The sequence below is a fragment of the Rhopalosiphum padi genome, chromosome 3 (genome assembly GCF_020882245.1).
Source record: "Rhopalosiphum padi isolate XX-2018 chromosome 3, ASM2088224v1, whole genome shotgun sequence".
In the NCBI taxonomy this organism is placed as follows: Eukaryota; Metazoa; Arthropoda; class Insecta; order Hemiptera; family Aphididae; genus Rhopalosiphum; species Rhopalosiphum padi.
In genome coordinates, this window is record NC_083599.1 from 56,981,510 (window position 1) to 57,007,959 (window position 26,450).

General features: G+C 26.5%; 4 protein-coding genes across 5 annotated transcripts; 1 reads left to right on the top strand and 3 right to left on the bottom strand.

Moving 5' to 3' along the window:
• The first annotated feature begins 2,562 nt into the window (after positions 1 to 2,562).
• LOC132925219 (chymase-like) lies at positions 2,563 to 4,711 on the top strand. The gene is made up of 5 exons (XM_060989630.1): positions 2,563 to 2,769; positions 2,900 to 3,016; positions 4,034 to 4,218; positions 4,275 to 4,571; positions 4,705 to 4,711. Exons 1-5 carry the CDS (start codon positions 2,647 to 2,649, stop codon positions 4,709 to 4,711), a joined length of 729 nt encoding a protein of 242 aa, XP_060845613.1. The 5' UTR covers positions 2,563 to 2,646.
• Positions 4,712 to 4,991: 280 nt separating this feature from the next.
• On the bottom strand, positions 4,992 to 8,055 carry LOC132927549 (uncharacterized). Its single transcript, XM_060992093.1, has 2 exons — positions 7,916 to 8,055; positions 4,992 to 6,155 (listed from the first exon to the last, which is right to left on the bottom strand). Exon 2 carries the CDS (start codon positions 5,985 to 5,987, stop codon positions 5,196 to 5,198), a length of 792 nt encoding a protein of 263 aa, XP_060848076.1. The 5' UTR covers positions 5,988 to 6,155; positions 7,916 to 8,055; the 3' UTR covers positions 4,992 to 5,195.
• A 4,463-nt stretch (positions 8,056 to 12,518) lies between these two features.
• On the bottom strand, positions 12,519 to 14,650 carry LOC132925220 (uncharacterized). The gene is made up of 3 exons (XM_060989631.1): positions 14,647 to 14,650; positions 13,831 to 13,848; positions 12,519 to 13,625 (listed from the first exon to the last, which is right to left on the bottom strand). Exons 1-3 carry the CDS (start codon positions 14,648 to 14,650, stop codon positions 12,892 to 12,894), a joined length of 756 nt encoding a protein of 251 aa, XP_060845614.1. The 3' UTR covers positions 12,519 to 12,891.
• Positions 14,651 to 15,005: 355 nt separating this feature from the next.
• LOC132927550 (DNA (cytosine-5)-methyltransferase 3B-like) lies at positions 15,006 to 26,119 on the bottom strand. Of its 2 annotated transcripts, XM_060992094.1 has the most exons (15): positions 25,777 to 26,119; positions 25,504 to 25,686; positions 22,635 to 22,732; positions 22,383 to 22,481; positions 22,205 to 22,304; positions 21,602 to 21,760; positions 21,039 to 21,139; positions 18,426 to 18,473; positions 18,243 to 18,304; positions 17,995 to 18,151; positions 17,836 to 17,932; positions 17,418 to 17,570; positions 17,218 to 17,359; positions 15,519 to 15,706; positions 15,006 to 15,382 (listed from the first exon to the last, which is right to left on the bottom strand). In XM_060992094.1, the coding sequence occupies exons 2-15, from the start codon at positions 25,577 to 25,579 to the stop codon at positions 15,306 to 15,308; spliced, it is 1,557 nt and encodes a 518-aa protein (XP_060848077.1). In that variant the 5' UTR covers positions 25,580 to 25,686; positions 25,777 to 26,119; the 3' UTR covers positions 15,006 to 15,305. The 2 variants fall into 2 exon arrangements, with proteins under 2 accessions (XP_060848077.1, XP_060848078.1); XM_060992095.1 differs by lacking the exons at positions 21,039 to 21,139; positions 21,602 to 21,760; positions 22,205 to 22,304 and having other exon boundaries at positions 15,008 to 15,382; positions 25,777 to 26,111.
• Positions 26,120 to 26,450: the final 331 nt, after the last annotated feature.

A 26,450-nucleotide genomic window follows, 5' to 3' on the forward strand; every position in this document is an offset into this window, starting at 1 on the left:
GAAAACAATATTTTTTAAAAGTTATAATAAGGTATGACTGTTTTTAATTTTTATTATTCGGTAAGGGCCCCGGTCTGAAAATTTCACATAGGCCCCTTATTATCAAGTTGCGCCACTGAGTGCATAGACATTTAAAAAGTTTAAGACGACTTTATAACTGTTGGCGCCGCGTCCGATCCTACTTTTGGAAATTCGCGGTTATCGGACACGACTCGCGAGGTGTTGGAAACGGGAAAAGATTACCCGGTATATATATATAATATAATAACACATCAATGGTAATACGGGTGCATATGCCACCACCAAAAATGTATATTAAATAAATAGAAAATAATAATTGGCACAATCGGACTCAAGTATCCTAATAAAGGTGGGCGCCCATAAGATAATAATAATAGAATTAATCTTACATGTATAATAATTATATAAATTAGAACGATATAAATACAAATAATACAAATAATAATATAACGATACCGACACCGCTCGATCTTCGCCTTGTAGTCCGGGACGTAGGGACGATGGTCAGCCGCCCGGCTATATACGCATACGGCGACGCAAATATGCGTAATATGAACGCGTCGTGCACGGTGACGGAAACGTACGAGATACTCTGGCGACAACGCACAGGAAGAGCTCATCATCAAACACGTGGTTCGAACAACCCGCAAACACGCACGGCCACCAAACGGGGCAACGACGTGCAGCAAAACGACTGGCGACTCAGGTCGGCCGACAATGTCCGAAATATCGGGACGAGGACCAATTCGAAATTGGTCGCTCGACCGCACACGCGATCGGAGCGAGACGCACAAAACCACCACTGCGGCGACGATACGCAAAGCACACGGGCGGCGAAAAAGTATACCGCACGTTGCGGTCAACCGCTGGTAAGGAACGCGTATAAATTGGCAAAATGGCACAACGGCTTAAAATGTGCATACGAACGCGTTGACGGCACACGCGGTTTTGTCGCACAATATAGCGCGAGGCGGCGAGCGAACGCAACGGCGCGTCGGGCTCGACGGCCTGGAAAAGAGTGTTTTATCTAATATAAAGGCTGGCCGATGGCGGCACAGCTTATATGAAATTAGCACTCACGGCTTCGGTACGATGGCGAACTTCGAAGAGGGAGGGGGGAAATTGATAAGTCGAGCTAATGCGCTTTTAGTAGATCCGCGTTCGAACAATAACCCATACGACATAGACATTATTATACCACTACTAAACGTTTACACTTAAATTCATTTTTATTATGATTATAACTTATAGCCGATTAGGTTATACCAATTTATTATAAATTCGTTGAAATCATAATAATATTATTGTTGCTGTATGTTGAGCCGGGACTACTGCAGGAATTTACGTATTTAATTTTTTTTAACTTTATTGGTTTTTAAATATATTTTTATCTTAATCTTAAATAGTTTATCAATATATTTAAACTATATAACAATTTTTAAATATTAATGGATAACAATTTAACCGAATTCTCTATAAAATAAATGTAAACACGATTGATTTGTTGATGGTACCTACATTTTATATTTCATGTAAAATACTTATAAAAAAATTAAAATAAATTACTGAAATAATATTACAATCATTAGTAAATATTTCAATTTCACTAATAGGGATAGAAACAACATTTAAATGTTTGCATCAGTATTTTTTTGGCATAAAAAAATATAATTAAAAATAACATACTATATTAATATTGGTTTGTAAGAAAGTCTGGAGAATTTCATCTTATAGAATAGGGATGCAGACATGCGGTAAACTCAAATTTACGTAAATAGTAAATTTGGTGGTAAATAAACATGCATATATACTTAATCACTAGTGCTCGGAAGTTGATGCATTTTGGATATTTTTTTTTTTGGAACTTTTTAGACGATACTCTCCTGGCCACAAATGTGTTTTATTAGTATGTGAATCTGAACAACTAATTTTTATTTTTTATTTTTTTGCATTTTTTGTGTTTATTACTTTTGAAGTCATTTTTTTACATTTTTAGGTCATTTTCCCACATTGTGAATGCGAAAAGGTTCAATGTTCAATGGCATATTCAGACAACGGCACATTTGTTAGCCTGCAACAATTGCCCAAGCAAATGTGATATTATTCTTTTATGATATGTTTATTTATCTAGTTGATAATACATTATTTATTGTTACATATTTTTATCAGTGTCACCCACGATACGAAAAAGAAATAATAGAACTGTAGCGCATCACTCGGAGAACGTACGATTGATAGGAATAACACATGTTTGGTGGGTAATTATTATAAATTAAAATAATATATTTTATTTTTATAAAACAAAACGTCAGATCTAATAAGCTAAATGTATTACATCATCATTGAATATTTAAACAATATATATAATTATATATATTTCTAAATAGCTGTGTTGTCATGATAATAAAAATGTTTACTGTATTAACCTTATATCGTAATAATTATTAATAGGTAATAGATGTTACGTAAACATCAATCATTGAAAACACGATGCGAATTGCACTAATTTTATTATTATTGTTTAAAGTGACATTATTTGAATTTAAGTCGACCAAGCATATACACAAAGTACCTGTAGATGATGATGACGTCAACATTTTTAAGATCGAAGATTATCCGTATGTAATGTCCTTAAAAATATTGTTACTTAATAAAAGGGTAGAGACTTGCACGGGCTCACTTGTAACAGAACTGTTTGTATTGACTGCTGCTCACTGTGTTTACGATAAAGACAAAAAGGATATAAAAGTAAATATTCCTGTACATAGCTATTACTAATGTAATAAATAATAATTAATAAACTACATGTTATATTGTCCAGGTTCTACATTTTCGTAAATACGTTGAACTATAATCCCCATGTTTATTGTTTATGCAGGTGTATCAAGGTACATGGATAAGAAATCGCGATTCGCGAAACGTAGTCAAGCTGTACATACAAGAAAGTTATAATCATACATCTGAAGTTATAATTGGAGATCTTAGTGTTTTGAAAGTAAGCGCACTTTTCTTATTTATTTTTACTAAAAATATTAAAGTCCATTTCTATATTTGGCCTTTAAAGTCTAAAGAGAATAACTTTAATTAATCACCCATGCCTTTTAAAGTTATAACATGTAGTAATAAATATATTATATTATTAGTCTTGTAAAATATTTGAGTACATGTATTTAAATACTGTCTAGGACGTACCTATTGGCTATTTGTATTTAAAATAAAATACTTTTATACAAATACTTTTGATAAACAAATTATTCGTCAGTCGTACATATTTTTTTTTTTCGAAAATTATTTTACTATTTGTCTACTTTATTTATATTTTTTCATTCATAAATGTTGAGAATTTCTGTCCCTTATTGCTGATGTCTCGTTCATTTGTGAATGTAATTATTACAAAATATAAATATACTTAAACACAACAACATTTTTTGGGAATGAATTTTTTTTAATTGCTTTTTAATTTTTATATCCTCTTATTTATATTACATTAATTAGGTACATATTACCTATTATAAAAAAAATTGCTATAATATAACAACTTTTATTTATTTTCTAATAATACCTAGTCTAATAACAAGTTCTAATAATACCTAGTTGAATGTAACATGACAATTTTAAATTAATTATTAAAACATTAATTTGGAAAGCTATCTAGTAGATAAGTAAAAAAAAAAATATTTGAAAAGTATTTAAATACATGCCAAATATTTGTATTTGTACTTAAATACTTTTTCTTAAAATTATTTGAAATGTATTTTAAATACTTTCTGAATAGATGTAAGTGATTGTATCTGTATTTAAATACAATTTTAAAAGTATTATTTACAAGACTGATATTATATTATCTAACTATATAGTGACCGCTTTATAAATGTTCATATTTTAATTGTTTATATATTTTGTAGTTATATTTTAAACGTTGTTCTATAATAAAAATATGTACATAGTCTTAATGTATTACCTATATATGTAAATGCACTTATAAATATTATTTTTATAAATTTGTATTTAGATAGACAAACCATTTTCGCATATCGAGGAATACATAAGGATAGGTGGCTCACCTATTGACTTCGCCAATAACAAATACCTGAATTGTATCGTTATTGGGTTTGGTATTATTAACAATGAACACGAAGGCTTTATTAATCAAATTATGGTCAAACATGGTAGGAAAGCATGTGAAGGATACGATAGGTAATAAACATAGATAGTTCAGTCAATATATTTATAATATTTACGTGTTAAAAAAGTGTTCAAATAATAGATACATGGCAACAATATCTCTGTGAAATACCAAGCAAGCACAAGACGTATGAAGGAGATAGTGGTGGTCCGATGATTTGCGACGGTTTGCTATATGGAGTATGCAGTTTTTCAATACATTTCAATGGTGGAGACATGCAGACTATCCACGTGTTCATCGATTATTATAGAAAATGGGTCTTTGATATAATAGAACCGGTACAGAGCACATCTTTGACCGCAAAACAAAAAAGAATTAAAAAGAATAAAACAAATCAAAAAAGTGATGCGAAATTGATTATCCCGTACCATATATTGTACATCATTTCAGGAATATTATGGTATAATGAGTATTATTTATTGTGTTTTAATTAAAATTAAGGACATATTTTTTATTATTTATTTAATTCATATTTATTTTCACTAATCCTATCATAGAAACTAAAAATACATTTACACCTCAAATTTCCATATAATTTTGATAATAAAATATACATAATATAAAAACCGAGGAAAAGTAGAGTCTTAGTGGCCCAGTAATAAAAGTTTTAATTTTTGATATTAGATAAAAATTCTCCACACTATAATAAATATAGTATCTAATACTTTGTAGTAACACCTTTAAACAACGAATATAATATATTATGGGAATGGTGAAAGGACGTTTAATGTACAAATTACCCGGAAAATTTGAATCATGAATACAAAACAATTATTTTTGGTGCAATATTTTTTATTAAATTTATTATTAATAAAAATTATACAATATTTATGAAATAACATGCATGTATGTATGTATATTGTATAATGTGTATATATTATTAATTACAACTGTATTATAATATACCAGAATATTTTAAAACAATTATAATAATGATAAAAATGATATATCATAGGTACCTTATATTATGGCACAATGCATTTTTTACTTAACATTTTGCCCAACATTTTCCAGGTACATCTGATGGCTGTCTACATTGTTTTTTCGGGTCATCTAAATATTTTAAATCAACCGGAAACAAATCGTTACAAATAATTTTACAAGGGCTTGAGGGAGGAGGATTTTTTACAACTGAAGAACCTATGAGTTTAAACACAGTCCCTTGTTTAATAAATATTTTCGAGTCGAGTTTCACTGGTCTAGTGGGAAAATCATTTTTATCGTTAATGGCATATGTCATCTTAACGCCGTAATATATTTCCTTCCCCGCGTAATTGGTAGCCACATCAATAATACCTTCAACGTAATGACTCCAATAACCGGTATTACAATTAGGGTTCTGTGATATAATATTGTGATCATGATACGAACCACCCAATTTATGTGCTATAATATGTCCCGCGTGGTCTTTATAATTCACACCATTGATAGTTTCGCTAAAGATTCTTGCCGGGTTAAAATGGTGTCTGTCGCGTTTTCTGCCACTTTTAGCAAGAACATCCGGTGTTATGTGAGCGCAGGACACAACAACTCTATTAGTAGTGACACCAGGCCTGGTTTTTTCTAAGAATATCTGATTTGGTGCCCAAAATCTACTGGGTGTATTATCTCCTAAAGATCCTTCATAAGGTATATTTTCAGATACCCAAAAACTTGACTCATCTACTCCAAAAATACCAAGTATTTGTCTAGGACATTGGAAATCGTTAAGACAGTAAGATGGATCTACAAATACCAAAAAAGCAAAAATAAAATAAGCGAAAAGTTGATTAGTTAACATGATTGAAAATTATCACAACAATTTCAAAAATGATAGTCTTATTTTTATAATCTATAGTTCAAATGTTTGTATAGCAATAGGACGGTTCTTCTTATGTCGATGAACAATACTTCCAATTGCGTAGATATGTTAACTGCTTTGATGATATGTATACTGACCGCAAATATCCTTTATGTACATGTAAAAAAATAAAATGTATAAACATAAGTATAAAAATTATAGTTTTAAGTTTTAAGAGGATGCCCACGTGTATTGTTTCCGTCATGCAAAAAATGTAAAATATAACCATAACTGTTTTACGCGGTATAGAACCACTAACCACTCAGGCTATAGTGATAGTTACGAATGACATCAAATTGATATACAACATGTAGTTGAGAACATTATATGTGAAATATCGTTTTTATTTTTTTGATATCACTTGTATACGAAAAAAGTTCGTATTGTTTCAAAATCCATTATTTTTGTGTTTTTCAAACTTGAATAACTTTTTTTCTAGCTTCGGCATCGAACAAATAAAAACGATATTTCACAGCCCAAGTTCTCCTTTTTATGTGATTAAAATTTTGTTTCATAGGTTTGACTTGTAATGAATCAAAAATATGATTGTACACTGCAATTTATGCTACTTTACCTTAAAATAATATAGTTAATTACAAGTGTTTTTAGTTAGGTATCTTTAAAAAACAAATGATTTGGCTAGGAAACTCGACGTTCCTTGCCTCTTCGTTTATTAAAATATTGAAACCTATAGGTACATTATTATTTATTACTAGAGTGCGGATTTGTATGCATTTGCATATTTATTCTGGTTGATCGTGTGATATGATAAGTGAACACAACGTTTGTTACATGGTATAACAATTTAAAAAATGAAACTATTTAGTGCATATTTTTGCATAATTTTGACATTAAAGAGCTTATTTTACAATTTTAATTGCATATTTCGATGGTTTTTTTTTAGAAATTTTTGAAATACATAATCGCCTATTATAATATAAGGAAAAAAATATTATATTTTTATTGTTTTGATTAATATCAAAATAAATTAATAAGTATACTTGGTAGGTATAAACGGTTTTCCCAAATATGACCTTAGATCAATAATCGGGGAAAAAAATAAGATAATATAAGATAAATTCTGAAATAAATTTAAAATAATTTAATTAATTTTTTTATTTCAATGAGTATGCGATTCGTAAGTATATATTTAAACTAAAAGAACCATCCAGCTCAAAAAAATTTTCTTTGGCTTAAATTATAGTGCATACTATGACGAATAAAATGATACCACTAAAATTCGTTTGTGACAATCCGTTCGCTAGTTATGGTGAATTTATTTCGTATAACTATATCACATTTTGTTTTAATATTAATGAATTAATAACAATTATATTGTACAGTATAATACACCACTGCCATAACTCGTAAGAGTACTGCTAGTCGCTAGATAATATTATAATAATATTATGCAAGCCCTCGACCACATCTAGTATAAGCTACGAGTTAAAACTAAAATAGCTAGTTTAGACGTAAAAAATCTATAGGTTTACGGTGTCACAACCGTCAAAACAATATTTAACACGTTTACTGCAATGAATATAATATAATATTATGGTAAATGCGTAATATAACTTACTTAAGTGTTATTTTTCTCTAAAATATTAAAGCAAAATGTAATATAATTATACGAATGGAAAGATTATGAGGTACTGTTAAATATATTTGAGTAGTTCAATCGAAAAAAGATTAAGTTCAATAGACTCTATTCTATTTATAATGGTAATAGAATAATTTTTGATTTTTTTGAGTTTGATGGCCCTTTAAGTTCATTATATGGTTGCCTAGATCTGCGTGCCTTTTAATTATATAATTTTAATAAATATAGATTATTATAACAATATATCTTAATATCTTTAATTGCTCACCTTAATATTCTTGGTCCGGTAGTTGATAGTTTAAAATATATTGATGAGGAATTTTAGAGGGAAACACTTTTTAGCAAAGGCCAGAATGAAAGTGAATCTTGCTCGTATGTTGGAATGAATGGTGAGTAAAGTGTAGAGCACTATATATATGAGTACAGAATGTATTATATAACAATATTTATGATATATGGAATGTAGAATTGTGTACATGGAGTTTGGTTGCGTAATGTGAATATCATTACAAAATTTGTTCGTTTTGACAAAAAGTGACACTTTTTCAATAATTGTGTACACTGAAGCGATTTTTTTTTTGGAAAAGTGTCAGCGTACACACTGTTTGTTTTGAAATAGTGTGGGTTTAGTGTGTACACTCAGAGGTCCGTGTGCAAAATTTATTTGAAGGCCCCAAATTAATATTATTGTTTTTTACTTGTTTTTTGTATTACTTATTTCCCTGCAGCGTCCAGACTATCGGTCTGAACTCTGAACATATAGTAAGCGTCTAGACGCGGCGTCATGGGGCTGTGCTGTTTCACTCATTGAAGCTGCTGGGAAACCGTACCTTTAAGTCAACAATTTTAATTAACTCTAGCCCGAACGCATTATTCTTATTGGCAGTGATACTCTGCTAAAGCGTAAAATGTAAATAATCGTCTATTGTTTTAGGTATAGTCCAAAAATAAATTGCATTGCCTGATATATATATATATATATATATATATATTGTACCCGTTACACTAAGTTTCAGTTTAAAATTTGACGTTCATTACATTTTTTAAGTACTCAAATACATAGTATTTTTATATTTCGAAAACAACAGTGATCTAGTTCATTTGAAATTTAGTGTACCTAATTGTATCGTATATTTTATAATAACAAATTACCTACGTGAGCAGACAGCATTTTTTGATAATCGTTCGAGATATCTATACAGTAAACGTATACCTAATATAAAAGTACCTATCAACTTATGTTAAATGAGTTTTTCAATAACTTTACTCTAGTCTTAAAACTATGTATATAATTTATTATAAGACTTTATCAATATTCGTTTTATTTTTATTGATCCAAGACTGTTTGAAATTCGAGCAAAATATTTTAAATCATATACCATATATATACACCGCCTATATCAGCTGGTGTATGCGCACGATCGAGAGCGGTGTTCAATTAATAATGAATAGGGCTAAGATTTCTATGCAGTAAAAAATAGTAAAAAAATATGCATTTTATTTACCAAAATATGCAAAAACAATTTTTTCTAAATATTAAATAATATAATTACATTCTATTATTAATTTATGTTTTTTAAATTTTAAAATGTGAACGACCGGCGATTATATCGAAAATTTATAATGGCTGAAACTGCTTTTCACATCACACGATGTTGTTGGAGCATATTTAAATTAAGTGATTTGTCCCGGATTTAAAGTACAAGTACCTAATATTAACATCTTTTTCTTCTGTTTTATAATCGCCGTTAATAATTTTACATATTTTTAGAAATGTTTTGAATCCCTTATTCTTTTTAGTATTAAGTTCATTTTAATTTAAATAGGTATAGTATATTTCCGATAATTCGACAAATAAACCATTAATTTTAGACGTTTATTAAATAAATACCAGTTAAAATTAACAAGATACTCAACAATTTATATATTTGCAATTATATGCATTAATGCATAGAAATCCTAGACCTAATAATGAATAATGATTAATGAGTAATGACTATGACTTTTATAAAATACATATAAATTATAAAAAATATTTTTGCGCTTATAGGCTACATAGTATACAATATACATAGATTATTATTAGGCGAAAAACTATTACTTCCGTTGTCGTTAAGATAAAAATTTGATCTATTGAAATTGTTGTCCTCAATAAAGTTATCTTTTCATTAATTTATTTTAAAATTCTCGATTATTGCTCAAGTGCTTATTTATTTATTTTCTTTACTCATCACTATTTCGAGTCGTTAATCACCACTTTTATACCACAAAATTATTTTTATATCGAATTTAATCTCAAATTTTCAATTTAAATTCTATATATTATCAATATTATTATTATTATTTAATTATATATTAATATACACCTAAACAGATCTTTTTTACAGATTACATATTGAAAATATTCTCTTTAAACAATAGGTATATTAAATAGAAATGTAGGACTTATAAAAATTTATGATTACTAAAAAATATTCAAATATTTATTATCAAATATCTAATTAATTAAAATGTCATTCGGTAATCCGCAATAATCAATACACCAATACACACCTTCACAAACAACCGTATAAAATATAAATGAATAGGTACTTTGCACTTAAAATTAAAATAATTGAATATAAGTTGAATATTAAATACTTTCTTTAGTAAACAGTTACAAACATTACAAAAGTAATCAAATTAAATGTTATATAAATCAGCATAAAGTTGCTCTAAGAAATTCTGTAGATTACTAAGTTTACATCTTAAACAAGTTATATTTATGTATTATGTGAGTCCTACTGGACGATATGAATATCATGATTACTTTCTACGGTTATGACAAAAATCTTTAGAAAACTATTCCTGCGTGGCTGCGTCTATTCTAAGGATTTTTGTAAACAATGCATTAAATTCCCTCTACCTCATTATCACAGGTCACATTTATAACTCTAATCTAAATATAAAAATATTTAAATACCATTATTTTTATAAATATAATAAAAATATATTAATTATTAATAAGCGTGTGTAATTAAATGTAATTAATAAACATTGCAAAATGAATATATTTTGAATAAAAAATGTTCAATATATAGTTTTTAATATACAATTTTATTGAGTAATATAATTATAAAAATAAGTTTTAATTATACTTAAGAACTCAATATAATATGTGGCATGTTAAATAAAAAAGTAAAATAAAAATATATTTGTCTTCAATACAATTTAAAATATCAAAACTATTAACTTTAACTAAAACATTTTAATTTTTTTTGTTGTATTTTCCTTGCGTGTATACCTACTGTATAAGCGTACATAGAATTATATCGATGGTCAGTGTAAGAAAGTCTAGGTAATCGACTTCCAAAAAATAACCTTTAAAATAATACATATAATTGGTGTAATAAATTAACATATAATATTTAAAAATTAAAATTTTAAAATCACTCCACTAACATATACATAATTCCAGGGCCGTATTAGCGCATAGGCACTATGGACACTGTACCTAGGGCCTACAAACATCTTTGGGGCCTACAAAAATAAAATGAATGGCTACTATTTTTTTTGTTACATTTATCTTGTTTAATACTTAAATACGAGGGATAAAGAAATATTTAAATTGGTGTAAAATAAGTTTTTTTTTATGGTTTTAACAATTTAATTTTCTCATTAGTATAGACTGAGTAAAATTAATTGTTTTTAAAATTTATTAAAATTATTATCATATAAAAGTTTATATTTGATTTTTTTGTTTTTAAAGGATTAACATCGAAATTCAACACTTCCTCTCCTAAACAGAAGGTTTTATACCCATTTAAATACTGGACATCGCAGTGCTGTATAAGCGCATAGGAATTAAATCACTGCCTAGGGCCAAGGCTGCAACTGAAAAAAATTTCAGAGGGGAGGGTTCAACAATTTTTTTAAATATAAATACTGAAAATGTATAGTCAATTAACTTTATTTATCACTATAAAATATTTCTAATTTTAAAAAAATCTTGGGGGTCCGGACTCTGGACCCTCCTCCAGCTACGGCCTATGATTGTATTAATCCGGGCCTGCATAATTCCCACTATATAGGTGGTTTTTAAAAATATAATTTTCGAACCATTTCACCAACCTCCTCACATGTAATATCGTTATAACTAGGGACCAGATTTATATGTAAATGTATATATGTATTGCAATAAGCTTTTTGAAATCTTATGAGAATTGTCTCCGATTTACATCATTCTTTTTAATATAACACTCGTTTTATTATGCATGTATCAATGTTTCTACCTATTAAACTAGGTACAAAGTTTTTTAGAGCAAATTATTATTTATAGCATTTTTTTTTTGTTTTTCATTGTAATTTCATGTACACAGCCCCATATCAATAAAATTACAACTGATTGTAGGTATAGCCAAAGATTTGATAAAGATCCTAACTTGAAGGTTGGGACATAATCAACAACATAAAAATGTATTTACAACAGTGCAAAACTATTTTAAAAATCACAAACAATGCTCAACAGTGCCTTACGTTATACCCTGCAGTATTCTTATTTTTTTTCTGCATTTTTTCAAATCTTATACGTATTATAAATTGATTTATACATATAAATATATTTTAATTTTTTATGATTAAAGAGTTTACATTTCAGTCTTCAGTGGTTGAAATTTAAAATGAAAACCGAAAACGTATCAAAAATTAGTAAATTAATTTTGATATTAAATAAAAATTCTCCACACTATAATATACATGGCAACTAATACTTTATAGTAACACCTTTAAACAAACAATATATAATATATTATGGGAATGGTGAAAGAACGTTTAATGTACAAATTACCCGGAAAATTTGAATCATGAATACAAAACAATTATTTTTGGTGCAATATTTTTTATTAAATTTATTATTAATAAAAATTATACAATATTTATGAAATAATCATGCATGTATGTATGTATATTGTATAATGTGTATATATTATTAAATACAATTGTATTACCTATGTATATTATATACCAGAATATTTTAAAACAATTATGATAATGATAAAAATGATATATTATAGGTATTAATGCAGTACGAAATAAATTTCTAGTTATCTAAAATTAAAAAAGTTAAACGTTAATGACTAATTATTATGTCGAACATAATTGTTACTTGATAGTGAGTGCAATTCTGTTGGCCTCAAATTGGTACCTCTGTTAATCTGATTTAATTAAAATTCTACTTAATATAACTCAAAATTTTACATTTTTTACTTAACATTTTGCCCAACATTCATCTTTAGCCGAATTACATTTTGTGTAATTTGACAGGTTATCTAAATATTTTAAATCAACCGGAAACAAATCATTACAAACAATTTTACATAGGCTTGAGGGAGGAGGATTTTTTACAACTGAAGAACCTATGAGTTTAAACACAGTCCCTTGTTTAATAAATATTTTCGAGTCGAGTTTCACTGGTCTAGTGGGAAAATCATTTTTATCGTTAATGACATATGTCATCTTAACGCCGTAATATATTTCCTTCCCCGCGTAATTGGTAGCCACATTAATAATACCTTCAACGTAATGACTCCAATAACCGGTATTACAATTAGGGTTCTGTGATATAATATTGTGATCATGATACGAACCACCCAATTTATGTGCTATAATATGTCCCGCGTGGTCTTTATATTTCACACCATTGATGGTTTCGCTAAAGATTCTTGCCGGGTTAAAACTGTGTCTGTCGCGACTTCTGTTACTTCTAGCAAGAATATCCGGTGTTATGGAAACGCAGGACGCAACAACTCTATTAGTAGTGACACCAGGCCTGGTTTTTTCTAAGAAAATCTGATTTGGTGCCCAAAATCTACTGGATGTATTATCTCCTAAAGATCCTTCATAAGGTATATTTTCAGATACCCAAAAACTTGACTCATCTACTCCAAAAATACCAAGTATTTGTCTAGGACATTTGAAATCGTTAAGACAGTAAGATATATCTACAAATACCAAAAAAGCAAAAATAAAATAAGCGAAAAATTTATTAGTTAACATGATTGTAAATTATCACAACAATTTCAAAAATGATAGTCTTATTTTTATAATCTATAGTTCAAATGTTTGTATAGCAATAGGTTCTTCTTACGTCGATGAACAATACTTCCAATTGCGTATGTTAATTGCTGTGATGATATGTATACTAACCGTAAATATCCTTTGATACTGGTTGACAACAAATGAAACAGACATGTAAAAAAATAAAATGTATAAACATAAGCATAAAAATTATAGTTTTAAGTTTTAAGAGGACGCTACACCCACGTGTATTGTTTCCGTCATGCAACAAATGTAAAATATAAACCAAACTGTTTTGCGCGCTATAGAACCACTAACCACTCAAGCTATAGACTCTATAGGGATAGTTATGACTCCAAATATAAAAATATAAAAATGGATTATACCAGTAATATTCCCGTCGGACGTAGTTGTGATGTAATGAACCGATAGCAGTGTTATAATAAGTCATAACAACACTCATAATCATTACATATATTCAGTGGGATTAATAAAAGACAAAAAAAAAATATTTTATAGTTATAGGTTTTGATGGGAATTTTAATGTTTAAAATTTAAAACTTTCATAAAATTTCAGGGTGAGCAAGTGGACGGGCCAGGGACTTTTCAGGGAGGGCAATGGCCCGCCCTTGGCGCCGCCACTGATCGTATATTTTATAATAATTAATAACAAATTACGTTAGCAGACAGCAGTTGATAATCATTCGAGATATAAAGTATCAACTTACCGTAAAATGGGGTGAAATGCAATTGGAAGCTGAATTGCAACAAATCTTCAGTAATTTATTTATTATTGTCGACTAATATTCAATTTTAATGTTATCACTTTGAAAATATAAGAATTATATTGATCATTAAAAATGGTATCTATTAAAAAAAAAAACATTGTGATCGGATTATTTCTACCTCCAAAGCAAAATATTTTCTCCACGCTTATCAATTTACTCATTTTATTACCTCCAAAATCCTAGTTCAGTTGATACGGTTAAAATGTCACTATCGCAATCATTTTTTTTTCTGTATAGAAAATATTGTCAATTTTTAGGAAATTTACAATACAACAACGTAAGTACATTATCAATGTATTGTTTATTATTATTATTAAGAAAATTTTTAAAAATTGTAAAATATTCAAAAGTAGTACAAATAACTACAATATGATGCATGTATTTATATACATTCATTCATAAAAAAAAACAATCCATACAACTATAATTGACAACAGTCACAAAGACTGTTTCACCATATTTACTATACATTAAACAATATTAATAAAAGTAAATTTGTATTTAATTGAATACAAACAAAATAAATTAATCACCTTTTAATTATAATAATACTGTACTTTGAAACATTAAAAATCTAATTAAAAAAAATGAATTCTATACTTATTTTTACTGTAGTAAACATAACAATACAACAAATGGGTATTTAGGTACTTGACAAAATAGCAAAATGTAGTCTTAAAACTTTAACAAAATAAAATAAAATTAAAAAATGAATATCAGCATTTATACGAGTACATAAAAAAAAATAATAAAACCAAAATTAAAAAATAAAACATGTTTGACAAACATTAACAAGATCAATAGCATTAATTACATTTACTTGCATCTATGTACGTTATTTTTTATGAAATTACTTAGAATGATGTGTACGGAAGTGTAGCACCAAGGCATATCTGTAAAATAGAATGATTTATTAGATATAAATTATTTTATTGTTATTTTAAACAGTTCTGTAGACAATAGGTAAATAATATTCATTTCTAAAAATAAACGTTATAATTTTAAAAAGAACATTATTATAATTTTTACCTTTGTGATCTTCATTATATTTTACTCTTTTTCCAGCATATTTTGGCAATTGATGAAGATAAATTTGTTGACCAGTATATTCTTCTATGTCATCTTTAAGTATAGTAATGTTGGTCCAAATAAACCGGCTTCTTTGTCGGACATCGTCTATATTCGTGCCAAAGATAATTGGCTGAGTTTGAATAAACCTTATGAAAATATATACGTTCAAGTTTATGCAGATTGGAATACAATAAAATAATTTTTAAAAATGCAAGTGGGTACTGCTCTGTTATACATTAAGTATCAATCACTCTTATGGGTATGTTAAATTTGAATTAAATGATAAATCAATGTACACAGTAATACAGTATACATAAAATGATTCTGAAAGAGATTTGTCTATCAACCTATTTTCACTAAGTATATTTTGTTTTTTTGATATTTTAAAGTCATTTATATTACTTGTTTTACAGAAGATTCAACTGGTTTAAGGGTGATACATTTTTTACCAAAAATATTGCATTTATTATAATATTAGTATTTAATTTATAATAATAATAACACATATAAAACTCAAAATTGAATAACACCTTTCTTTAACTACCATAAAAGAATAAAAATAGGTTCTAACGTTAAAATCATTATTTTTCATTTAACCATTCGTGAGTTATAACTGCTCAAAGTGTTTAGCTGTTTGTCTTTGATGTTGATAACTACAGATACTAAGTCCATTACTTTGTCGATAATTGATAAAAGTTTATTACATATTAAAATATGTACCTCTTATTATTATCTATTACCCATTGGTCTTCAGAAACATGAAGTATTATAAAAACCGAAAACAGCCCAACTTTAAAAAGCTATATAACACTAAAAAATTAATAAGAAATAATAATTTGAACGTTAAAATTCATAAAAAAAAAACTATCCTATTAATTTAGTAAGTACATTTTAAGTATTATGTTGCCATTTGAAAATACAGTTAATAGAGGTTTAGCTATTAAATAAAAGGCCGAAAAAATAAAAATTTAATCTTGTTTGAAAAAAGCACGAAACAAAATATTTTGAAAAAAAAATTGAAAAAAAGTCTATACTTGACAAAATAAAGAGTGTTTAATGACAAAAGAATCATCCTGTATATAAAAATTTATAATAAAATATATAAGTAAAAATTTTACTTAAATTACTTATAACCTTAAATGCAATTTGCCAGTATTTTTAATATTTTTACACAGATAAAAAAAGTATATGGGATCTTGTATTAAATTTTCCAGAATTTTTACCGAACAAATAATTTTTTATCGATATTTATAGAAAAAGAAATTAAAAAATTTTCATACTTAGAAATAACTCAGACTTAAAAATTTGAAAATTTTATCATATAATGTAAATGATAGTACAAATAATTTGATATTTAAAACTATTTTTGAAAATCAAAGCATTTTATCGACCACATAACAAGCAAAAAAATTCATGATAGAATCAATTCATTCATAAAGCTACGCTCATATTTTAAAATTAGTTAAAATTATTTTAAGTTTTAAAAAAACTTGGATAGTCTGTGACATTATGAAACAAATTTCTTTGCATATTGTTTGTGTCATATTTTGTCAAAAATACTGCTATAATATATAATCACATACTCTGAAGTATTTTTACATAAAAACATGATATATTTATTACTTAACTAAATGCTTACTTAGTTATTAAATCTTACCTTGAAATTATTTTCTGTTCAGAAACTTTGATCGCGGCACTTGTTTCAAATGCCCAAAAAATAGTTCTATCACCATGTAACGCTTCCATTTTGTTTTTAATTTGCAAAAAGGAGAAAAATTTTTTCATGCAATCGTTCATATCTGTAATAAAACAATTTTAGTCATAAAACTTTTAATCAACTAAACTTTTATTTATTACCAAAAAATTTATCTTCATTATAGTTTTCCCTGTTAGGATAATATTGAATGACTAATTTGGCATTTCTCTTATTATTGTCCAGCATATCACCATTTACATAACTAATTTCAAGAATCTTGAAGGGAAATTCTAGATTTTTTAAGGCTTTTGGTACTAAAAAATAACAAACACAAAGATTATATTAATTGAATTTAAAAACCAAAAACTTAAAGTCAATATTTTTTAGTAAGCTTCTTTATTTCATCTCCAGTCAAAATTAACACTTAAAATGTATACTAAAAATATTAAATTGTATTAAATGTATTTTAATTGATAAAGGTGTTTAAATAAAATAACATATTTAGTGGACTGAGTCAAACTGAACATTAAACATGTGTAATAGAAAAATAAAACAATTTGTCATCTAAATATTATTTACCATTGTTTTGAATATCTTTATAATTCAAAACATGTATTTCTTGAATTTCTTCCTTGATACAGTTATTTTCAGTGCTGGCTGGATACAAGTTATAGATCTGTAATTAAGTGATATTTATAATTGACAGAACAAGAGTCAAGAATTACATTTAATGATTACGTTTTTTAGTTGATCAACTGTTTTCCTTGGAACTAGTCTACAGGTCTTTAAAATGGTAGTATTCAAACATGCAAAACATTTCCATGTTTTATCAGCAAGAATTTTTGCCAGAACTTTTTTGTCACAGTAAAATTCTAAGCATTCATTGCAATAAGCTCTGGATAAAAAATAATAGACATAATATATTATATAATTAATACATAAAATAATAGCTTTAAAAATTGCATGAACAAAGAATGAATTGATACCTTATACAAAAGCTGCACAGTACTAAAGTGTGTTTTTGAGTAAGACAGACACAACAACCATCCTATCAAAATGAAATAATAGTGGATAAAATAAAAATAATCAAAAGTCTTGAAAAAATATTTTATTTTTCAAATGAAAATAAATATTAGCAACAAAAATAAACATGTATGTTTTATACTTGCATTTGCATTGTCTTTTGCTATTGATATAATAATGTCTTTTCCTTTTGTCTAAAAATAATAATAAAAACAATTTCTGAATATTTCATTGATAAAGTAAATTTATAAGTAATAATGGTTATAGGAAAGATAAACTACAAACAAAAATAAAGATCAATTTACAAAAACCAAATTAAAACTAAATATTACACATTTTTAATTTAAATATCAATTTTTTTTTTATTTACTGACTTAATAAACCTATATCAGTTATCCGCAGAAGTCCTACAGTAAAGTTAATCAAATCAACATCATCAATCATCATTAATGTATCATTTGCCAACTAAGGTGCATAGTATAGTATGTGTTTATTGAATTTTAAATTTGTGTTTAATCAATTTTGAATTTTTTTATAACTTAACACATTGTTTTTTCCTTATATTTACACATACTCATTTAAAATTATGTTTTGTATATCTAATTCATAAATAATACAAGCACAAAGGATTCATTAGTTTTATAATACTATATTTGCTGTCAATACTCTAAATAAACCATCTAAATATATCATACATTCATACTAATAATTACGAGTACCTTTATATTATCATTTGCAGGAAATAAAAAAACCCATCCGCACTTTAGTAAAGTTGATTTAAGCTCAAAATATATTTTAAAACACAATTTACTTGTAAGTTATTTTTAACTTAGGAGAAAATTATTTTTATAATGTTATCTTAAAAAAACAACTCATTACCATGAAGACAATACGGGATCGAAGACAATAAGTCCCTTAATTTACTATACGTTATAACTAGGGCTCGGATTTATATGTATTAAAAAAACCAAAGACACTTGAATTAAAATTATCATGAAATTTAACCTTATTCATCTTGATCTTGATAGCAACGAGATACTATATACATGCTCAAATTGTCAAAGTTAAATGATCTACGACAGTGTTTTTCACTCAGAAGTGACCACCGTATACATGCGTATAGTATTATTAGGTATTTAAATGACAAAATGTATGGTTATACTTATAAGAAATGTGCTTAGAGCATAAAAAGGTTGAGAACCACTGATCTACGGTTTGATCATAACACTGATTTGTACTGACTTAAGGAGCACTAGACTTCAACACAGATAATGGGTGCAAATTTTATATTTGCTATGTCCAAAGGTACAATATTATTCCATTCATTCCGCAATGTATCTCTAATTAATTTTAGGCAGTTTAAACCAGGATTTTTATTTAATACACTATAACTATGTACGAAAAAATGGAATTATTGAGAAATATGTAAAATAAAATATAGTTAATTTCATTAAATTGCTTGAAATTAATTTATCACTTACCTAACTTAATTCATCAAATCACAGTAAAAATATGTATTTACATATAAATCCAAGCCCTAATTATAACTTTTTTAAAGTCTAATGATGCTCCATTTTTTCTCTTCAGGACTCATCATCTTAGTAAAGGTAAATTATCAATGAAAATTGTTGTAGTGTTATAATGAAACTAGTTATTTAAACTAATTATTTTTATAAACAGAGAATTTTGCATGTTTATACAAACATTTAACATAAATTGAATTATAAAATCGCAACAGAGAAAGAAATACTACAGTATCTAAATTAAACTACGAGGTCATCTTACAAAAATTGCATAGTTAAGCTCAAATTGTTGATAAAAATAAAATTTAAGTTACTATGTGAGGTTGACACATTATTAGGTATTCTGAATTCATTAAAATTTTCAGGTTAATACTATAATAGATTTGAAAGTCAAATGATAATTAGATTTTTTCTTAATATTTAATGAGGAAGGAATTAATCCTTTCTTAACTTGCTGGCACTACTATTAAATATCCCATTAAAAAATGCATGTTAAAGAAATCTATCATTTTTTGGTTAAATAGTCAACAACCAAAAGACTTGAGGAAAAAATAAACTTGGAATAAAATTAATATTAACACAAAACAATATAAACAAAAACCTTTGAGTACATATAATATATTATAAAAATATGATAAGAAATATTAAACATACATTAGATATACATAGACAGGACTGGCTTTAGATACGACCAGAAGAGCGCATGATGGGTGTCAAAAATAGAAATTAAATATGATCTTACGTTGGTAACACTAATTTTAGGTATTTTTTTTTAAAATTTTAACACATTTATCGAATTATTTTATGGATAATGAAGTATATTTTAATGATTTAATGTTAACAATTGTCAATTTTAAAAAATAATCATAAGACAGAGAAAGTGTTGTATAAATTGTTTTGAAGTTGACTAGTAAATAAAATGAACTTTTCTATACTTTATTATTATAATATTATATTATCATGTTTATTCTCTGTGACTGTATGATTTATAAATATATGGTAAGTATGCACGTTTTTTTAATTAAAAAAATTAAGATGGGCATTTTACTATGAATAAGGTGTAGCCTTTGCAATTACCCTAATTCTGCCCCTTTATACTGTATGACTATGTTGTTTAAGAGGGAGACGCGTTGAAACAATTCTTGCACTGGGTGCTGTAAGAGCTTAAGTTGGCCTTGTACATATGTAGATATATATTTTAAGTGGGTTGTCTAAAATTTTAATAATTTTACTTACAAAACAATCATTACACAGAAAACCATTAAATATGGGATGTTTAATTTCTAGTTCATCTGAAATTATTCGGCATGCCATGCAATATTGGTTTTTCATTTTTGCTAGGAACAATTAAAATAGGTAGATAATTCAAATTAATCAAAATAATTACATTAAACACATAATAAAAATTCAATTTGAATGAGTTATTTTTCTGATGTATAATAATAATAACATTTTCAGCTCAGAAATATCAGTTAAATTTTTTTTTTAACAATAATAGACATCAACTCTCATTATTCTTAAAAAGTTTTTGCAGATATGACTTACATTAATATTTTTTTAAGGATATTTTAAGTTGTGCCTTGATTAAAACATTTATTACAAAATTACTACTAAGTAATAAATAATAATATTTAAAAATATGAATATAAACAATATTTAAAATAATTGTTGTAAAATAAAAATGATATATTTTTTGTTCATTAGAGCATAAATAATAAGTTTTAGTAAGTATACTATAGCCTATAGCTGTTATAAAATGCCACCAGTAAATCCCATCTTATATTATAACTATTACTTACAAATATCAGAACTTTCAACTTTCCTTATTTCTTCGCGTGAGCTTTCATCATCTTTTTTTTTATTTTCTTCGATTAATCTTTTAATGTTATTATTTGTCATTATGATTTTATTTAGGAAATTATCTGGAATAACTAACTCTTTATTTTTATTACGAGTTCCTGTTAGAAAGTTACATATTATATAGTTATTATCAGAATTATCAAACTACTATACTAATATAAATTAATTCGGAAATCAGTTCAGATTCCCAATATATTTTGATAATATTTTTAAAATTATTGTGTTCAGACATTTCTCTTAATAAGACGCATAATATGCTGTCAATCATATAAAATAACAACATACCAAAATATATGTTCACAGTTATTCGATTTATTCCATTATTTTAAAAATTAAATTAAATTGAACTATTTTATAGTTTAAGTTACTTAATAAAATATATTTAAATAAGTACAATAATTATTGAAATTATTGTTAATGTTAAATTATAAAGTAATTTAACAGTATAATAAAAACAGTATCTGTCTAATAATTTTAACAAAAATATTAATCATAATATAATAATTAATAATTATAAAAATTTGTTTTGTTCAATGTTCTACCTTTCATAATAAAAGGCAAATTTAGTAATGCCCAATTAATCTGATTAATACTTCTATCATTACATTTGGGGATTTCAAAGTTAAACTGTAAGGATAATATCTACAAAATATATGAATACAAATTATATTATAGTGGTTTAAATAATAAAATAAAGAGTTATAATAAAAAATGAATTACTTTAATTGCTTGTTTAACACCTTCTTCGCGTTGACCGCATAAATTGGACATACCATTTTTAATTTCAGATTTGAATTCAAATATCAAATTATTTCTCAACTAAAAATTACAATTCAAAAATAACCATGTAATGTATAATTGTAAACATCGTAATTAATATGTGGTTTATTAGTTTTTATATGGTTTTAAATTATTCTTTGTGTTTATAACTCTAATACAACACTAATATATAAATATTCAAATTTGTATTACCTGTGACATAGTGTCATTACCAAACCACCAGACACATGTTTTTCCAGGCTGATCTTCGAAATATGCTAAATTCATTTTCTTTGTAGAAATAATCATTGCTAAATATGTATAAAATCAAAACAAAATTAATAATAATTTAATAAACATAATTAGAGAATGCAGCATATTCATCTGACAATTGCTTAACATAAACAATTTATAATCAACAGCCTGTTAACATTTATTCATTTTTAATGTAAGAATGAATTTACTTATTAGTTATTATCAAACTCTGTAAAATAACAAAATTGTCTTAATTTGTTTAGTGATGTTTTTTCAATATTTTAATTTTTAAGTGAGTAATATTATGTTTTATTATATATAAATAGATATCAAAATTAACATTATTAACTGCTTAATTTTAATTAATAAATTTGCAATTGTATGAACTTTAAAAAAATAGATCATATGGGGGGGAAAAAAGGAAGTCGTAAAAAAATGTAACCCTTTAGCAGAAAATAGAGAAACCAATGAGAGGTACAAGTTTTCAAATGATTATAAATATAATTATAATTATAATAATATTTTTCATTTTTTAAATTGTTATGTCATGAAACAAATTTTGTGCTCACTTAGCATATTATAAGCAATATATATCATATATCTAAGCAAGATTGCAGCTCTTGGTTTATTAGTCAGTGAACAGCGAGAAACATTAGAACGATTTTTTAATAAGTTTAAAGAATATAACATAGTTTGTTCAAATACCAGAGTCTTTATTATAAAGACATGAAAGAACGTACTGTAATTAAATCTTTATTCTTACAACGTAGACTCATGATATTCCTATTCTATACTATGCCAAATAAACAAAATATGAGTAAAAAGTTTATCAAAAAATTATGCTACATCAAAACAGATAATGAATACCAGGATATGTATACTATTTTTTTAAGAAAAGTTCCATATTAAGTGAAAATTTTTTTTATATAAAATTTGGCATGATATCCGAGAAGAATGGGTTATTGGTTTGACATTAAACAGTGATATATTTTTCAATTCTACTAATAACAGGCTAGACATTTTCAATTCAAAATTAAAAACAGTAATACCTACCTAAATGGTTAAGTATTATAGTATCGCCATTGGATGGCTATCCTTTCATGTATGTTTGTGTCATAACATACTTTTTTTTATCACTCATGCTTAATATTACACTCGTTTAATAATAAGATAGTAAAATATAACCTATTTTAATGTAATATTTTTCAAAATTAAAATTTTAAATCTTATATGGACATTGGTACGGGCGCGTTTGTATCCGCAAGTGTTGTCTTTGTCCAACACATATTATTTAACATGGCAACGCTATGTAATGGATTCTTGCTACAGTTAGTACAGTTTATACTTTAATTTTGACTATATACTTTTTAAAAAGTATATAGTTGTATATTTGAATTTGCAGTGAAAATATAAGCTGTTTTCAAACGAAGAGTTTATATTTTAAAACTAGATGTTACATGTAAGTAGTGTATTGTCTCCGTTTTACAAACGTACAACATGGAAAATTTTTGTTTACCACTTTCAATAGTATGCTATAAGTTTTGATATTAGAGCACCGTGTCATTATTATCTAAAGCTCCATTGCTCCAAATCATTTTAAAACGATCATAGTTTACTTCATAAAAATAATAATATCGATAAAAGCCTATGTGTGTAATTTTATATTTCAATTTTATAATAGGTCAATTCACTCCAATATTAAAACTAACAACACACTATTGAAACTGTTGAATGAACATTTGGCATGTTGTACGTGTGTAAAATGGAAACAACACGTCATCCAGGTACTACGTCCTCTAAGTTAATTACAAAATGTCGTATTTCGAAAGTCAATAGTCACTACAGTAAATGTTACATGTTTACAAGATTAATAAAAATATAAGATGTATACAGATTTTATGAGGAAAAAAACTACAAGCTACATTTATAATTAATGAAGGAACCAAATAATGTATATACGATATAGAATAAATAAAATAATATTTGGTGTTTCATAGTGTTAATCTTTTGATATCATTAACACTTAACACTAACAAAGTTACTAAATTAGTGACTTACAATTTTTTCAACCATACATTTTTGTATAATACGGACATCAAAAAATTTTTATAAAATCAACGACACACAGTGAATGTTCTGTATCGTCCATAAATTTCGATTCACAATTATGATTTAAGATGGTTTTCACAAAAAAATGTTTTCATTTTTATAATTGTATTATTGCCTAAAAGTGAGCGTTTATTGATAAACATTAGTACAATTAATTTAAATATAAATAAAATAAAAATAATATGGACACAAATATGGCTTTTCGACAATTCTATTTTTAAAATAGTTTTTAAGTTTAAACAATAATTTACTGTTCAGAAATATTAAGGAATTGCAAAACTACTTAAAATGGTAATAATAATAAGTAACAAAAAATATACATTTAAACCACTTGAAATATTAGCGTAATAAAGATGGGTAATATCTACAGCGGATATGTATAATAGATGTGTAACTAGTGAATAAACGTTTACACCAACATTAAAATGATAGGTATTAATTTAAAAAAATATATACGCATAAATGCATAATACTTCAGTGTAAAATAATTATTAGTTATTAGTTTATTACTAGGAACAAAAAGTTATATTTATGCATATTTTTGTCTATGCCTTCTATTTATAGCTAGGTGAGCTATAAATCCGTTTCATAACCTAGCGAGCTAATTTTTTTGTTTTTTTTGTGCATATTTTGATAATTTTTCCTCTTATAACTTCTCATTCCTAGTTATTACCATATATATGATATAAGTCATTAACAAAATTAATAAATTACATACCAGCCCATAACTTGGATTTTTTTGATATTTTCGCCCAAACGATCTGGCCTTGTTGTTTTTCTGCATTGATTATCATTTTCTTACGTTCAACTTGTCTTCTCGCAATGTTAAGCCTATCGCTCAAAAATTGTTCAACTGATGATTGTTTTGGAAAAATGTGATCAATCGCTTCACGATTCACACCTAAGATTCGTACAAATGTTTTAATTAATCATTAATTTTTAAGATATAATAATAATATAATATTTATAATTGTAAAACATATTACAATACCTAAAAGACAAAAGTGTTACGAACTGAAAAACAGAACGAGAATTAAAAGACGAGAGCGCATACAATCAATGACGAATGAGTACGAACATCGACCAGCCGTCAAGGAGTAAGGTGTAGCGGTATGAACGAACGACGAACGAATGACGAACGACTAATAGTAACCGACCCGTCGACCGACGGGCGTCGAAGTCACTACTATAAATAGTCTATAATGATTTCGTCGATGGTCGGTTTTAACGCTGTTGCTACAGAGTTCTTGTGGCGGGCGCCGTCAGTGCGCTTGCGGACGAATAAAGAATGAGAATTAATTATTATTATAATACGTAAATAGAAATTTCAATAATATTATTACAACATGCGCGTCTGCGCAGCATGAGTATCGATAAACGGCGATCCAATAACAGAGTTTTAGGGATTTTCCATTGGCCTTTTTGTGGTGTGGCACAAATGAGTGTGTAAATCTCCTATTTTTTTTCGATACTAATGTTATACTCAAACGTTAAACTATCCAATGTGTAATGTGCCAATTTCGATTGAATTATTTATTCTATAGCTGTCTATAATCTATAATATGTAATATATTTAAGCAAAAAATAAATATGTCAAAAAGAAAGTCTAAAACCTAAACTAATAGTCGCTTATATTTTAAACCATATAATCGCCTATACTATAAT